Below are 19,136 nucleotides of genomic sequence, written 5' to 3'. Positions count from 1 at the left end.
CAGGCGATCACTAAGCGGGACGGCGCTTCTTTGGCTTAAATCGGAACGACCATTCAAGACATGGCAGGAGCTGGCGGAAGAAATAGTCAAGGAATTTCCATCTACGTGGGATACGAAAACGGTACATGAATTAATGAGTGCGAGAACGAAAAAGCCGAACGAAAGTTGCATTGATTATCTACTTATCATGAAGGAGATGGGTAAGCGCGGCAAATTAGCTGATTACGTGACTATAAAGTACATAGTTGACGGTATTATTGATGATGAATCCAGTAAGATTATGCTATATGGAATTAAGACGTATGCGGAATTAAAAGAAAAGCTGAAAATTTATGAGTTAGTAAAGTCAAAAACGAATAAAATTAGTCCCAGTCAAGACCGTCAAGATAAGCCTACAAGTGTATATTCGAATTCATCTCATGTAAGAAACACATTTCGTTGTTATAATTGTGGTGATCACGGGCATGCCTCATCAAGCTGCCCTAACAAAGAAAAAGGAGCTAAATGTTTTCGTTGTAACTCATACGGACATATAGCATCAGCATGTGATCTGAAAAAAACAGGCGCATCAAGATTTGAAAATAGAAGCATTCATAAACAAGATGGCGTCAGCGCAAGCGGCGGCGATAAGAACGAAATTCAATCGCAACAAATCAGAAGTATGAAAAGAACGATGTTCGGATCTGTCGGCGAATCAAGTTTCGATCTGAAGTTTGTCGGTCAAGATGGCGGCATAAGAAATAATGAACGAATGATTGACTATGATTGCAATGAAGTTTCTATTAATCAGTTGACAGATGACAAGTCTCAACAGGTTATGAAGATTGTAAACAATGACGAATTAATAAAGAAAAGTTTAAGTGAAGAAAGTCGTTTGAAAAAAATAATTTTGAATAATACTGAAACCACAGCGCTCATGGACAGTGGTAGCGACGTGAATTTGGTCAACGAGGACGTTTATTTATCGATGTGTACCCCAAAATACGACGACAACGTTGTACTCACCGGTCTCGGCAGTGCAAAAGTTAAAACACTTGGACATTGTGTTGTGAAGTTACGAATAGACGGGCGTGATTTCGAACAAGAGACATTTTATATTGTACCTAATAACTGTATGCCTTACTGTGCTATTGTAGGTCGTGCGTTCTTGAGCAATGTTTTTATGGTAATGGATGAAGGAACAGTGTTTGTATTTCCGAAAGATGAAAGTTGGATGACGAAAATTAATTGTTTTTTCTCTACTGTTGATCTTGTAGGTACAGTAAGTAATGAAAGTGTGAAAGATGAAGTAGTGAGGTTAGTTGACAGCTACATGCCACAGCAAACAAAGGAAGCTCCAGTGGAACTGAAAATTACTTTGATGGATGAGACACCTGTTGCACAGCGGCCACGCAGACTGTCACCTAAGGAGCAGCACGAGGTTGACAAGCAGATTCAAGAATGGTTAAAAGACGGCATTATAAGGGTAAGTTATTCAGATTTTGCTAGTCCTCTGGTATTGGTAAAAAAGAAAGACGGTTCAATTAGGATTTGTATTGATTACAGACTGTTAAACAAAAAGATTTTAAAAGATGAATATCCTCTTCCAATAGTAGACGATCTTATAGATAAATTAGCAAGCGCTAAAGTGTATTCAGCCTTAGATTTAAAGAATGGATATTTTCATTTGAAAATAAATGAAGAGTCATGCAAATATACAGCTTTTGTCACCCCGACAGGACAATATGAATTTTTGAGAGCACCTTTTGGGTTAGCTACTTGTCCTAAAGTGTTTATGAGATTAATAACAACAATTTTCAGAGATATGATTGCATCGGGAATTATCATAATATTCATCGATGATTTGTTGATTCCAGCTCGAGATGAACAGCAAGCTGTTATGAGACTGAAACAAGTTTTACAAAGAGCATCAGAATATGGATTGAATATCAACTGGAAGAAGTCACAGCTGTTAGTAAAGAGAGTTGAGTATCTCGGACATGTGATTGAAAATGGAACGGTCATGCCTTCCCCTGACAAGACTGAAGCTGTACTCAAATTTCCAGAACCACAGAATATCAAGCAGTTACACAGTTTCTTAGGACTGTGCTCATATTTTAGAAAGTTTATTGAAAATTATGCTCAGATTGCTCAACCACTTACAGATTTATTGAAGAAAGATGCAGATTTTAAGTTTTATGATGAACACAGATTAGTTTTTAACATGCTTAAACAGAGTTTAACGAGTGCACCTGTACTCAAGATTTATAATTTCAATGATGAAACAGAATTACACACTGATGCGTCGAATATAGCATATTCAGCAATTTTAATGCAAAGAAGTAGCGAAGACGGAGAACTACATCCTGTTCATTTCATGAGTCGTAGAACATCAGACGCAGAAAGCAAGTACACAAGCTATGAATTGGAAGCTTTAGCTATCATAGAAGGCGTTAAAAAGTTCAGACATTACTTACATGGTAAACCTTTTAAGATTGTAACAGACTGCAAAGCTTTTGAGATGACTTTAAAGAAGAAAGACTTGGTGCAGTGTACTAGAGTAGCAAGATGGATTTTACTTCTACAAGATTATGAATTTACTGTTGAACATCGCAGCGGTAGTAAGATGCGACATACCGATGCATTGAGTCGAAATCCATATGTGTCTGCGATTACTATGGACCTGCATAAAGAATTGCAATGTGCACAGGAGAGCGACGATGGTTTGAAAGCTATTATTGATGTCCTGCAAGACGGAAAAACGTACAATGACTATTGTATTTATCAAGGCTTACTACGCAAAGGGCCAGAGCAGTCCCTAGTTGTTCCCAGAAAAATGGAGGATTTTATTATAAGAAAAGCACATGAAAATGGACATTTTGGAAAGAAGAAGACTATAGAACTGATTAGTAAAGATTATTATATTGAAAACTTAGAGAAGAAGGTAACTGATCTATTGGCGTCATGTGTTCCTTGTATATTGGGCAGCAGAAAAGAAGGTAAACAAGAAGGCTATTTACATTCTATTTCTAAAGAAGAAGGACCCCTGCACACTTTACACTGCGATCACATAGGGCCTCTAGCGGAGACGAAGAAAAAGTATAATTACATACTCACTATTGTTGATGGTTTCACAAAATTTGTGTGGATATTCCCAGTGAAGACGGTATCAGCTAAAGAAACTATAGATAAAATGGAGATTTTACAACAGACATTTGGTAACCCAGCCAGAATTGTAAGCGACCGAGGAGCAGCATTCACGAGTAAAGATTTTGAAGAGTATTGTGAGCGAGAAGGAATCCAGCACGTTAAAATCACAACAGGAGTGCCAAGAGGGAATGGTCAGGTTGAACGTATTCACCGTACAATGATATCAGTACTTACCAAGATGAGTATAGAGGAGCCTACACACTGGTATAAGCATGCAAGTAAGTTGCAAAGAGCACTAAATAGTACTTACCAGAGAAGTATCAAAACAACACCTTTTGAACTGCTTACTGGAGTGAAGATGCGACAAAAAGAAGATATTAAACTTGTACATATGCTAGAAGAAGAATATGTATCTAGTTTTATAGCTCGGAGAGAAGAAACAAGAATTAAAGCAAAAGAACAGATTTTAAAAATACAAGAAGAAAATAAGAAAAATTATAATAAGAAAAGGAAACCTAGTATACAATACAACATAGGAGATTTAGTTGCTATTAAGAAGACTCAATTTGGAACATCTATGAAGTTAAAAGCAAAATTTATTGGTCCATATAAGATTACAGGAATAAAGGGCAATGATAGGTATGATGTTGAGAAAGTTTGTGATACTGGAGAGGGATCCAAGAAAACATCATCTTGTGCTGAATTTATGAAGAAATGGTCTGATCGAGTTTGAGGTAAAAATACTGTTTTATTTTGCCTTAACATTTTTATCTGTTTCAGGTTATTCTAATGACTTATATTTTCTATAATAAAAAAATGTGTATGAAAGACTATGTATGAAAGAAAGGTGGAAGATTTGTTTATTTTATTATAAGATTTATTGCTGAAGTTTATTATCTTGTGATACATGTTAAAGTTGTATGTGTTAACTACACTACTAAGAAGGAAAGGTTATGGGTTAAATAAAACAATAAGGTTTATTGTTTAAAGTCTTTATTTATATTTTGTGTAACAAGAGTAAAGTTTATCTAAACCAAGTTATTATGGAAAGGTTTTCTGTAATGTTTTGTAAGTTTTGATTTGATTTGAAAATGTGTTGTTTTCCTAAGGGTTTATTTTGTTATGAGTATTTAAAGTAGAACGGTACTATTGTTTTTGTTTAAGTTGAAAGTTTTAAAGTGTAAAGAAACTTGTAAGATTTTGTTTTTGTTTAATATGAACTCTAAACATTTAAAGATATTTGTAAGTTTTTGTTTATGCGGAAAGTTTAAAAAATTTAAAGATACTTGTAAGATTGTTTGTATAACTCTATAATTGTTTATGTTAATACGGTGTTATGATGACTGATGATGGAAGATGATGATGATGATGAATGACTGATGACTGTATGTGCATGTCTGAGGGCAGACATGGTGCAGGAATGGCCGAGTGTGGGATGATGAGGTGAGATGTATGATTAATTGATGTTTCTGAACGTGTAAGATTACTTTCTGAACGATGATTAGAATGGAAGAACGATGGACTATGAGCGAATCAATGAGTGAATGTGAATGTGAAGTAGAGAGCGAATGAGGAATGATCTTTCTCTTTTCATTGGGATCGTGGGTGAAGACGGCTGTTTCTCTGTAAGATGTTTTCTAAAAATTAAGATTGTGGTCCGAAAATAAATCTCAAGAAGTTCAAAGTGTTTTTCATTTGGCCCCGATCCTACATACATATTATTACAAAACTTCAGCACGCGTGATATTCTGCTACAATTTTATCGACAAATAACATCACTAGTAAAACATAGATGGCCGCGTCAGCTATCGCGTTGTAAACTCGATAAGCTGTTGCGAAGTGTACATTTATCGTATGTGATTATTATACGTAGGTCTACAAAATGTATACTTTCTTAAGTATACTTTCTTATATAGTGGTGTACGAAGGGTAACAAAAAAGAGAAATACTTTTTCATCGAAATTGTAAAGTCTATAATTATTGTTTACTAACTTATTAAGCGAAATAATTATTTGATCAACCTTCTATTAAATCGATTGCCCTTAAATTACACATCTCATAATATTTAAATAGGTTAAAAGTTAAAACAAAATTAATTTTAATTTTCTACACCTAAATTAGTGGCACTATCACTTAAAGTGTACTATAGTCTACCGCTAATCGATCTTTGCAAGCTCTCTAATAGTAAATGAGTTTAATTTACATTACAAGAAAACAAAGGGAATACTTAAAGTGATATTAATGTGCATCCATTACACCGGCATTCTGCTGTAAATAATTTCCATTGTTTATTTCGAAATTGTTGCGCTGTGCTTAAGACGTATTTTTAATTCAACTCCGTTGGAACTTTGTCATATTCAATTGTGTGAGGGTTTGGAGGTACATTCGTAAATCTACAGACACTTTATGATGAAGAATGTGATGGGAATGGACCAGTGGGGAGATATTGTAAGAAGTGTTTGTTAGAGAATTGGTTAATATGACAAATAGAAACAGAAGGACAATAGAATAAAATGTAATGTTTAAAAGCAAGTCTTCAAGAAGATAGAAGAGTATTAAACAGGAGCGCTAAAAAAATAATCACAAGAAGTTGATACGTCAAAACGAATCAATGAAACGTTGATCCAAAAACATATCAAATACTAATTTTAAAGCCTCGAATTTAAAATTAAATAAACGACACCCGCAAATAACTTTGATCCCGACAATTAGTTGGTAAAGCCTCGTTGGACAATTTGTCGCTCTCCAAATAAAGTTTCCATTCCGATCCCCATGTCTAAACCCTCATTTATTTTCATTACGGACCACCCTTATTTTACTGCTATTAAAGTTCATTTTTGTTCACCAACTTCCAGTTACAACAATTTCCCATTTACTTGCATTAAAGTAACTCTTATGTCCAAAACATAAATGTCATATTTGTTCGTGAAATCGTTTAATATCTAATACAGCTTAAAGGATTTCAAACCACTTTGATGCTTAACATTTCGAGTTGGACAAAACTTCTGAAACTATCGAATGAATAATTTCCACGGCATTTAGCTTCGAAACTCTGATTGGTTATTCCTTTGCTATGTTATTTAAGCTGATTTATACAACCAACCTCACGATAAACATTTTCGTTGCAAGTTTAACAAAGAATTCTGGAACTTCACGAATGGTATTTTCGACTATTCATGTATTGACTATTCGACCTAGCAGTTAGGTAATATAATATTTCTTAAGTCTTCTTGTAAACTCTGCGTAACCTCTTTCACTTAAAATATTTATTTAAATATTATAATACTGTTCATAGAAGTAGGAGAGAACATTTACAAATCTATTTTCAGTGGAAACATGTTTTCTGGTGTGGTCATTTCATAAAATTTCTCACAATTATTTATGGGCTACTGGATGAGTGCGACTTCTGTGATTATTTGTTTCCACGACAGAAGAGTGGTAGAAGCTCTCAAGGAAATATTTAGTACATAAAAATAATACTCGCTACTTAAAAACGAAATCTGAATCACGTATTCCTTTAACAATCTCAGATATAGGAAGACTACAATAGACGAAAATATTCATTTTGAATCTCTAATACGGAGCTTCCTAGTATTATTAAATATTATGTTATACGTTCCAATATGAAAAGAAACTCCGTATTAGCGAAGTTTCCGCTATACTATTGACAAAATTCCTTGAATGTAATCCTACCCCAAAAATCAAATCGAGACCCGCAAAAGAACTCTCAAAGAAAACTCGATATGAAATATAACTTCCAGAAACTTCCATATGATCACACAGTGCCTTTAATTTCGACTTGTGAGTTTTACTCGATCGGAATGAGGTACAAACAAGTTTATAAATTAAATCGGAAACTTTTCGTGGAATCAGGAGGTCCTTGTGCCCTAAATATTAGGGTTCCGCAGACATGTTTATGTTAGTTGGACATCTGAGGCTAGGCTTTATTGAGTTACTGCCAACTTTATATCTGTGTTAGAATAAGATTTTATTGGAATTTTATTAAATGAGAAATTTCGTTCTAAAACCACTAGCTCGCAGCCACTATTACCTAAATGTAAACAACAATAAACTTTATCTTAAAATGCATAGTAGGTACTTACCTATTTCAGATCAGACAATATTTCGTCGCATGCTACTAACTTAATCAACATTTTTATATACACATCGATTAATAGAACTGTACTGGTTCGAAAAAAGCTGCAGGCTACAATTACTTGCACAACATAATATTTATTTATTTAAAGACAGAAACAAATGTAAGCGCCAATTTATTTTAAATAGTTTTTACTATGTCTACAGATTAAGAATTACCTAGTTCTTTCTACATCTCGCAGTGAACAGAATGAGAATTGAAAAAAAAAAGCTTTTTCCTACGGAACCCCATCACAAATTTGACCTTGTACATGCACAATCAACGCATATTCACAGCTGAGTCTAGGGATGGCAAAGTTACAAATTCAGTTCCCGCTAGTGGACCCAACTCAGTTCTCTAGGGTCGAGTGACACATATCTAACTCAACTTTAGGATATGTAATAAATTGTGCGGCTTGTTTTGATTTGAATACAGGCTTTTTGATTTTGTTACTAGTATTCCTGTATTAGTGTTTTGGTTTATATTATGTCGTTCATACGAAAACGAATTGTAGGTGATTAGATACCTCTGTTGAAGATTAGCCGGAATGATAAGACATAATAATAGACAAACTTATTATAGAGTTAAATAAATGAACCTATTATATTATTATTATTTATATTATCTATATGAGTCGTCGTCGTCGTCGACGTCTTATATATCTATATAAGTATGTATTTAAAATTATATATGTATGTATATCACCCATCTGGTTTCCATAACACAAGCGAAAGCTTAGTATAGGATTAGATCGTGCCGTGTGTGAAAATTGTCCTGAAATATTTATTTATTAAAGCCACAAAAACCTGTGATAGGCATTGTTGTATTGTTTACGGAGTTCCTTGCCGGCTCTTCTCCATAGAAACTTTTCGAATCGGTCGTAAATGGTAAAACTATGTTATGACGATTTAAAAGTGCTTCTAGAAAAAGTCTCATAGAATAAATAAATGTTTGAGTTTGAATACAGTGGGACTTATCTCTTGGACAGTATCATCTTCGTGGTATTGATCAGGCTTAGCTAACCAAAACAAGGAAACTGTACTTATACTATACTTGTAAAGTTGTGTAACCGTAAATCAGTACATTTTCGCCTAATTAACCTGCTATCAGTGTGATCTCTATTAATTAGGGAACATTAGCCAACTTAATTACAGCACCAATTAGTTTGCCGTTGCATACAACGTTATATGAAAATTATTACTGATTTATTTATGTGGTCGTGGAAGAAGTTCTCGAACTAAATTTATCTATTTGAATGTCTCGGTAGAAATTTATATTGTTTTTGTACCATCTCTTTAAACCTTACATGACGAAAATTTTGATTTAATTTAAATTTTAACTCAATCAAGTGTATTTTTATTTTCAGGAGAGAACTAGTGTTATGCAAAAGTGAAGCTTACTATAATTGTTTCATCATCATCACTCCTCGTCTCATAATTTAAATATTGTTAAGTTACTGCATTAACCCCATGCGCCTTAACCTATACAATATACATACTATGAAGAACCTATACATATATCAAGAAGAAAACAGCACACCAAAGAAACTTAACAATTTCAAGAACCTAGTGTGTTAAATTTCAACCGTTAACTAACAGAGGGACAAGTAACAGATCACATAAAGCTTGTAAACGTTTGTCACAGGCCATAAGCCGAGTTTAGGACAATGCTACATCCAGGTATAATAAATTTCCAGCTAATCCTAGACGCCGGCGGTTAGGTCATAAAGATTATTGTGGACATGAATTATTCGACCGTGGTTAACTTTTTACGCATGCTGATGAATTTGTAATATATCGCGGATTTATATGATTTATTCCGGCTTTAAGTGACATGAATGGTGGTCCTGATAAAGCCCTGTTTTTAATTATGTGTGATAAATCTTTGACTGATTGTTTGTGAGTTTAACGGATTATCGGGGTTTTTTTAATTTATATTTGAAGAATCTGCTGCAAAAATTGTAAATCACACCTATTTTCATTTTTTTCTGTCGGAATTGAAATTTTGTCCAGGATTGTGGGACTACTCTATTCTCCTTAATTCATTAGATACATTGTCTACAAAAAGCTATTTAAATTTAATTGCTTATCCCAAATCCCTTCAAACAAACGAAGGCGTCATTTAACAGTCCGGTAAAGGGAAACACGTGAGCCAAGGGCAGTGTATTCGCCTTAAGGTGGGTCCACACTTGATCATTTTCGTGAATATCTCTTTCGCATCGATGCGTATCATGTTTGCTAGTGTGGACGGAAAATGATCGCAATCATGATACACCCCGATCGTTAATAGCCGCATATCTGATACGTGTCGTAAATAATACTAATAATAATGCATAATGTAATGTCGTAAGATACGGTATGGTCAAAATGTGCGTCCACACTTAGGATATGCATACTCAATAGGATACGCCTGATACAGATACGATTACTTGATACAAATGTGGACCCACCTTTAAACGCCCCAGCCCATATAATCTCTTCAAAGTTACCTAACACCAAGATCGAAATGCAAATTTTATGTAAAGAGAGTGTGGGGGCAAACGGAGGCGATTGAAGTCGTGAATCTTAATAATGTGTATAGAATGTCTCACTTTAAATAGAAAATTTAGTAACGGTTATTTAGATGGTGAGAGAATGGAAAATATAAATCTGTATTATAGTCGGTATAGCGTTTAAAATGTTTGGCAGAATATCAATGATAATGGTTTTATATCTATTGTAAGTAAAGATAATATAATTAATTGTATTGAGCTGAAAATTTGCTTCAGCGTTAAGCTGTTGTGTCGGCGATGTTTATTACTTCTCCTTTTTTCTTTGAATTTATATTTTGGAAAAATAATGGAACTCATACGACTGTACAGCTGCTGTAAAACAAAGTTTCTTAGTATTATCGTATTTAACATTTTAGTACGTAATTTATCTTCTGAATGGATACCCAAGTTTGTCAATAGTTAGCCATTTCAGCTAGAAACAATCGAATTAATCAATTAACATGAATCAAGCTGATTTGTGAAGTAACGTGTCGCTGATGCTGTTCAAATGTAAATGATACAATTGGCTTGGTCCGGCTATACATTACTGTGACAAGCCCGGGCGTGGATTGAACGTTAAATGGATCGTGCTATGCAATAGTGAAGTGTACTTGAACATTTTTAGTTTTGTGAGATACTTACCGTTCTAACCTAACGTTTTTATTAAATAGATTGCAAGTGGAGGATTGAAATTTGTTAGTATTATTTATTTTTATTAATTTTGGTTAATATTTTATAATCGAAACTAGTAGGTAAATCAATCAATTTATGAATTTCGTATTTCACAATATTTCTACGCATGATTCTATGTAGGAAAACTCCCTATGTGTGGTAGATACCTTCTTACATAATATAGACTTCATATCATGTATTCTTCATTTAAAAAAAAATCTGCCAATATCGTAGCTAAGAATTAAGAAAGTTGTTTCTATATTTTACTCAGCAATATTTTCTCTACCAAACATTCACTTTACATCAGAGAGAGACTTATTGGCACTAAGAAAATTAATTATGTATTTCTAACTCAAACAACAACAGATCTGAACATAAGACATTCGACTTTACAAATATGAAAATTAGCATAAAATAACGAAAGCTATGTTGTTACTAATACTAATTATAATATTTTAAAATAACTTACATTTTCTGTCTAGTCTTTATATTATGTGTTGTGTAACTGAGTTTTGTTTTCAGAATATTAATAGATTGGAAAACTACAGCTTGAGAGGTCATAGAATATAATAGTAATAGTATAATAGTAAGCATTGGATTTGTAAATTAAACTGTAGTAATAAATGTATGTAGGTAATAGGTAATTGTAATACTAACACTAGGATAAGATTTTACTAACACTTTATGGGCTATGTGGCCTGAATTAAATGAATTTTATTTATTTATTTATTATTTATAGAATGAATAATGCTTATTCTATAATCATTATAGTTAAAAATCACTCCTAACCTTCATAGAGATTATTATTTATACTTAATATTATAAAGCTGAAGAGTTTGTTTGTTTGTTTATTTGAACGCACTACTCTCGGGAACTACTGGTCCGATTTGAAAAATTATTTCGGTGTTAGATAGCCCATTTATCGAGGAAGTCTATATATCATCACGCTAAGACCAACAGAAGCGGAGCACTGCGAGTAAAACCGTGGAGCACAGCTAGTGGACAATAAAGACTATATACATTGGTAAAGAAAGCAAGGTAAGTGTTAAAACTTTGATAATAAAATCTGAGGCACAATTGAATGCGCGTGCAAATGTGTGGCATAAAACTCCACTATTTCTTTGATTAAAAGTATTTATTACTCGTAAAATGTTTGAATAGGTACTTCGCATACTTTAACAACAATATTTTCATGTTTTTTTTCGTATATAGGGAAACCAAGTAGGTATGTATTAGAATTAATTAAATTACTATAAAATCAATGTATTTAACGACTAGTTAATAAGATGATTATTTAACGTTTATGGTCTATATGGGTTGAATACTTTTTAGATCTAATATAATATTATATGTCAAATAATTTACATTATTGCATACAACCGTCCATTTTATTAAGTCGATAAAATTCAGCTAATCCGAACCCAATAGTCATCTATAATTGAACCCTATTTAGTATATTACAGAGGTTATTATGGATTAACAATAATTCCAAATAGAAATGGATTAGGGACCGAGTTAATTAACTCTCAATGTAATAGTTATCACTATTGGGTTTATACAGGGTGCGGTTTTTGAGATCATAATTATATCCGATGAAACGGACCCTGTATTTGATAAAACCCGGAATAATTTTGGAATAGGACAAAGGTGGGATTTATCTATACCAGTTTAATTTCGTTGAGGTTATTTGGAGAATTATGTGTGATTAAAAGTTTTGTGGGTTTGGTCGTGTGTATGCAGGGTGTATGAGTTAACACAAATAGTATCTATAATTGATGTTTTAAGGGAAGGGACTGACTCTCTTAACACACGATATGCCCAAAGAGCCTAAATAAAGATTTTTTTTATCTATTTTAGCCTAGAGAAATATCATTATAATATCTACTCAGTACTCGTTTGTTATGTTACAATAGGTTGAAGGAAAAGTATTTTCTTATTTCGTGTACTTACATTACACCAGTATCTATCAAAAGAAACTCACACGTGCAAACACGTTTTGCGAAGTACCTACCTAATCTTCTTATATATAAAAATGAATCGCAAAATGTGTTGGTAAGCGCATAACTCGAGAACGGCTGAACCGATTTCGATAATTCTTTTTTTATTATATTCCTTGAAGTACGAGAATGGTTTTTATGTAGAGAAAACGTAAATATGTACCACGGGCGAAGCCGGGGCGGACCGCTAGTAATTTATAGAAATAATGATGAAACAGGTAAATTGTATTAAGTGTTTCTTATTCATTGTTCGTAAATGGATGTATATGTTCTACTAGACGCACTTTTATAAGTCTTCTCCATACTTATCAAATATATAACTATTAAAAAATATTAATTCATTTAATAATATATTTCTAAACATAATAAATAATTATTAGGATTGACATACAGAGTAAACAAACACAATTTCGAATTTCCAACACAGCTGAATCGAATATACCTACTAACGGAATTTGTTAATTTTAATTACATAAGTAATCAATTAAATTGCAATGTAAAATAAACAGTGAGCTAATTACTGTGTTGAATCATTTGTTATTGATTAAATAATTGTTTATATTCTCGAAAAACAATATTTGTTGAAAGTTAAATCATCATATTTTATGGAATTTCGGTATATTAAACTTTTTCTTAATCTATTTAAATCCGATAAAAATAACTGCATACTTATCGAAATAATTTCATAATAATATTCAATTTTCATTTATTTTTAATGCTCGATTATCTTTAAGAAATATTTTGTCGCATTTCAACAAAAACCCACAGCCAATCGTAACCTCATTTGAACGTAGTTTCAATACATTGATAGTAGATGATAGGTGAGTGGTAGGAAGAAGGAAAATTTTCACCTTTCTAATGACATCATCAATTCATCTTATTCCCACTTCAGAGACCACGGGCCTTCTCGGGATACTGTAATGTAGGTAGTATATTTTAATTTTATTCATTCACAACAAGTTTATTCACCTCTGCTCCCCTAAAGTTGTTTTGCATTTTTTTCAAAATTTTCACAGTTATTATCCTAATCCACGCACACACACTCAAAAATCATCAAAAATCGTTCAACCTTTTAATCCTATACCTGACGGCAACTGTGAACATTCGATAAGGAATATAGCTACTAGCTTACTATATCACGATATATTACCTTCATAATAGAGTTCTATATCTTCATAATAGAGTTCTATTATAAGCAGGCTATATGGAAGGCTATTATATGTTTGACAAAAGGTAAAACTGGGTTAGCTATATTATCTTCATTAAGATCTCGTAAGATGTACTTAAGGCTTCTGTCCATTGAAATAGAATTGCTTTAAGGAGTTGGTATCGGAATTGGATATTGCTTGATTATATTAGGTTGTAAATAAATATTATTAGTAGATACTTAATTGAAATGTTGTTAATGTCAAAATATATGTTTTTAATAAAGTATCTCAAATAACAATTTAAAAAATATTTATCTACTGTCGTATGAATAGCGTTGGTAATTAACCTTGTTGATTATTTATTTCTGTAATATGAATAATTTTTGAATGGTATATGCTTTGTCAGGCATTTAAAAATAATCATACTACAGCTTTCAATTTTCTATTAACCTTAATTACATAAAAAAACATTTTACCTCATTTCTTTATAGTTTTAATGGCGATATAAGTAGGTATATATTTTCAATAAAATTAAAAAGTAAAATAATTTATACATTCATGGAATATTCAGACAGATCATTATTAATGTTATTAATAAATACCAAGGTGACGAATTAAAAATAAACATCATCATGATATTTATGACAATTAATTTCATAAATAAATAATTTAAGCTACACTGAACTAATTTCAATAATTTTTCAATGATATTAAATATTATGATATGAAATAATTTGAAATATCTATCGTCGTCAACACAAGTAGGTATCCGAATAATTATTAATAGGTACTTCATTCATATTATGTGAGAAAGTCCCTCATAGGCTCGTGTCCCAGCAGTGGGAACATAATATATGGGCTGATGATGGTGTGAGTAAACCGCTACGACACAAATTAAATAACTATTAAAATATGCTCTTATTTATACTTAATATTATAAAGCTGAAGAGTTTGTTTGAACGCGCTAATCTCGGCAACTACTGGTCCGATTTGAAAAATTATTTCGGTGTTAGATAGCCCATCACGCTAAGACCTACAGGAGCGGAGTAGTGCGGGTGAAATCGCGGGACACAGATAGTCACATAATAAGCGAATCATTTAAAAAAGATAAATAGTAATGGATATTATATCTTTCCTCGGACAGAAGCCTTAATGACCTCACATGACCTTCCTACCACGACACTACATTATCCTCTAGGGTATATGCTATTCAAGGCTATATATTACGATATAGTTCACTATTTATTAACTACTTCGTCCGCATAAAACTTCTTTTATGTGGTGGAGGTGAAAAGATAAATGGCGTTAGATATTAAAATAAAAAATATACTAGGTACCTATAATCTTTGGATGAAATCTAATTTCCTTGTTTGTCAATCCTTTAATAAACTGTAATTATAATGTTTACATTGAATAATTATATTTGTGTCAGGGTATGTATGCTCCTGTGATGCAAAACCAAACGTCATAATATTTTATACATAGTAGATTATTTTATAAATGTAAAATAAATTGACGATTGCAGTTCGTTGGAAAGTCGAGAGCTTCGAGATGGTTCTAAAAAAGGTTTAAGGAAAATATAAAAAGAGTAGTGTAGGAGATATTTATTTCTTGTTTTGATTTGCTGCCGTATTCTACAATAAATAAATAAAACTAGAGCTGCGATCTAATTTGCATGTCGTCAAGAAATTGTATTATAATTATTATAATCTCATTAGCATTTATGCCACAAACTTCTGAACATTCCAATTTAATAAGGAGATAATCTATCGAGGTATCTAATGTCATAGAATAAGCTTAAATTAGCCAGCTCTATATCTTGTTAGAAAGCTATTTTTAGCATTTAATTCAACGCAAAAGCACGTGCGACCTTGGCTTATAAAATGTTCTACTTGAACATAGTTGAATATAGCATTTTTGAACGTGTGAATTGAAAATCAGCTTCAAAAGAACCCTTTACAGATGGGGTTAATCATACCAAAGAAGGCTCATGTTGATTCGAAAAATGTTAAGAATAGAATGTGGTAGGATTCCGTATCTAGAACAAATAAGAAATATGAGGACGTATTGTGAAAACTTCCCGAATTTTCTGCCATAATATTGCACAACCTTATAATCATTTCTTACATAATTTTTACTTTGTATATTAATAAAACTATGGAAATACATGAATCTTTTGCAGGATAAAACAATGAACAACTTTTAGTATCATCTCAGATAATATATTCACGATAATACTATACGTAACATAGTCGACCAATAGCCAAAATCGAAACACTCAACTATTCTTATAAAAATTTATTTACTTTTAGTAACAACACATATCTATACTAATATTATAAAGCTGAAGAGTTTGTTTTTTTTAACGCGCTAATCTCGGAAACTACTGGTTCGAATTGAAAAAAATCTTTCGGTTTTAGATAGCCCATTTATCGAGGAAGGTTATAGTGAAAACGTGAAACCGCGCGGAGCAGCTAGTAATTAATATAAGGCCAAATCACAGTATTACAATATTTCCTATAGTAATACTGTGGCCAAACCCAAAACACTAACTATTCTTCTAAAAATTTGTTAATCTAGATGTATGTCGCAAACTCGTTCATTTAAAACACCTCTAGCCTTATTTTCACGTTGACTACGGATCCCTAGGAGGCGTTTATTTAATTTCGCACTGTTTACCCCAGGGTGTTGCATCGTGGTGCGCTGCAGATTGTGACCGGAATAGAAATGGCAAGTAAGGAATATGTAGTATGAATTTTTTGGCGTAATATTCTTTAGTGTCAAAGAATACGCTAGAGAATGTATTAATTAGGCCGTAGGGTATAAGTAAAATTCTTAATCATTTAGAGACATAATTTTGAGTGTATAATTATGTACCTAGTTATACGTCTACATTTAGAGATGATATTTTGTGTCTTGATGTTTGTGTTATTATGAATTCAGTCGTTAAGTTAAAACTTTATTAAATTGCCAAACGTTCAAACAACTGGAAATTATACTTCATTGCTCTATGTTTCATATATTTTTTATACTCCGCACAGTTTAGAGCTACGAAACATCCTAAGTACTTGAATATTCAAACTGTCGTTTTTTAAGACAAAACTAAAATTAAAACTGGTCTTCTGGCGTATATTGCGAGTTGTCCAAATTTGACCACGTTTCAAAATGAATACAGTTTAAGCAAAAAATGAGTTAGTGTTCGTTTGTGATGAGCATTTTAAAGCGTAAAATGCTTTTTGAGATTTATTTTGCGGAGTATCAACTGCTGTTAGGAATTTTAATTTGGCGAATTGTGGCTGTGCGGAATTTTTTTTCCGAAAATTTGCGGACATTTGAAATGGGAGATGTTTTTAGAGTTAATATTTATTTATTTATTTATTTATTTATTTTATCATAACATCAAATAAATAAAAAATATGATAGGATATATAGCATGTTTGGCGAAATGGGGAATATTAATTGGAAGTAAATGTTAAAGATTGATAAATAAATAATAATAAATAAATAAATAAATATTATAGGACATTATTACACAAATCGACCTAGTCCCACAGTAAGCTCAATTAAGGCTTGTGTTGTGGGTACTAGGCGACGATAAATATAATATTTAATAAATACTTATATAGATAATAACACCCAGACCCAAGAACAAATAATTGAGTTCATCACACAAATATTTGCCCTGACCGGGGATCGAACCCGGGACCGTCGGCTCAGTAGGCAGTTACTTTACCACTGCGCCAACCGCGTCGTCCTATAATTGATATTATAGAAATGAATGTTTAACCCTATTTACTTCTTACTTAAAAAATAATACTCTAGTATATTTCAAATATTATGTACGGTACAACTACAATATAGCAAATAATCCCAAACAATAGAAATTTCCATACAAAACAATTTATTTACAAAATCACCTTAAAATTTAAACTAACTCAATGTTATCACTTTGTTCCTCACAGGCCTAACGATTTTCGTGTAATTAGTCCGGACACTCCTAATTATAGGCTTATATTTTCCTAACGAAGGCGGCTTTGTTGTCAACAGAATCCTCTGTTTCTCAGTTGTTGATAGATAATTCTCCGCCCGTTGTTGTTGTTGTTCTATCTCGTTCATGCGTTTACGCAAAATCATCTCGAAGTTCGATAATTTCATGTTCTGCTTCTTCAAAGGTACATTGTATTTCTTCGATATTGTTTTCTTCGATTGCTTCTTCTTTGATCGTTTCATTTTCGGGTTCACTATTTCGACTTTTACCTTGTAGATGATCGTCAAATTGTCGCGTTTCGCCAACTCTTGGATGCTCGTCAAGTATTTATTGAATTCAGTGATTGCGTTGTTCCCTTTGACCTCGAATTTGCTCGGTATTTCGTTAAGGTACTCCATTTGCGTCCGGTATTGATATTTATGCCGCTCTGAAACAGGAATGAGGGTATTTGAACGCATTTTTCTTATCTTAATTACACACTTTGGATCTTATCTGCTGTGTATTTCTTTAATGATTTTCTGCGTCAGACAAAGACGGTACTGAAGAGGTTTTAAGGTCTCTTGAATAATCTTTTGAGAGAATTATATTAGATCGCGAACGTTTGTATGTTAATGGGCTTTAAAGTGTTGTTTTGTATTAAATTTTGTAACTTGATCGTTTGCTTGTAATTTTATCCTTGTAAAAAAAAAAACTTATTTTTTATGCTAACAATATAATTCTTCTACGTTAAGTGCTCTACATTACAATGTATGAATATAATTATATAAGTTACACTTTATTATTATTATAAATACCTAATTACGATGAATTAATTTTAAAGCATCGAAGATATATCTTACTCATACAGAATATACCTTAAAACAACAATGCAAAATGAAGTAAAAAACTTACCTTCATAATAATCTTGCGCGAAAACACACACAAAAATTGTCGCAAAAAGAATTCTCGTAAACATTATTAGATTGAGTGCGATCTGTCATCTAGTATTGATTCTGAAGCCAGGTGGCTTATATCGGCTGGTATGTGGAAAAACGAATAAAAAGCATAAACAATGTCGTTTGTTCGTTGAACTGAAATCAACCCGCCAACGGTAGGCCGGGCGATATTTGCATACGCTATTCCAAATTGTTCTTTTTTTTCGTTGAATGTTTGCTAGTATTTTTTGTATTTTTGACGTTTATATTAAATTGGAGAAATCAACTATATGCGCAAATATTTTGCTCTTGCAAGGCTTCGATGTGTAAGTACGTACAAAATAAATTATCAAAATACTTTTATAATGTTATTTCATTAAAAAATGAATGAATTAAAAGATCTTAGGAATAGAATAGTAACTTATTTTTTGTAGCATTTCTATTCATGGTTGTAAAAATGTGCTTTAATGAAAAAATAATGTTGTATTTTCCGTGATCGCAGGTACGGGTTAATATCGTGATAATGGTCCGTTCATCCCAAATACTGGTCAGGTGGCAGGTGTTCTACATTTTGTATCTGTGAAAATCAACATTGTTCTTGGTCAAATAAAAATAAAACAAAA

At 32.4% G+C, this 19,136-nt stretch overlaps 1 protein-coding gene across 1 annotated transcript; it reads right to left on the bottom strand.

Annotated features, from left to right (window-relative positions):
* Positions 1-17,541: 17,541 nt before the first annotated feature.
* Positions 17,542-18,554, bottom strand: LOC149908645 (uncharacterized). Its single transcript, XM_090102158.1, has 2 exons — positions 18,491-18,554; positions 17,542-18,026 (listed from the first exon to the last, which is right to left on the bottom strand). Exons 1-2 carry the CDS (start codon positions 18,552-18,554, stop codon positions 17,542-17,544), a joined length of 549 nt encoding a protein of 182 aa, XP_089958284.1.
* Between the last annotated feature and the right edge of the window lie 582 nt (positions 18,555-19,136).

The sequence above is a fragment of the Colias eurytheme genome, chromosome 5 (genome assembly GCF_061535395.1).
Source record: "Colias eurytheme isolate Ceu_HAF_F1 chromosome 5, ilColEury1 Martin Lab GWU primary, whole genome shotgun sequence".
NCBI lineage: Eukaryota > Metazoa > Arthropoda > Insecta > Lepidoptera > Pieridae > Colias > Colias eurytheme.
The sequence above is the reverse complement of the archived record's forward strand: the minus strand, read 5'-3'. Positions and strand labels throughout refer to the sequence as shown.

Coding starts and splice junctions, on each gene's coding strand:
- LOC149908645 (XM_090102158.1), bottom strand. CDS start 18,554: ATGTTTACGAGAATTCTTTTTGCGACAATTTTTGTGTGTGTTTTCGCG. Junction 18,027..18,490: donor CGCGCAAGATTATTATGAAG/GTAAGTTTTTTA, acceptor TTCCTGTTTCAG/AGCGGCATAAATATCAATAC.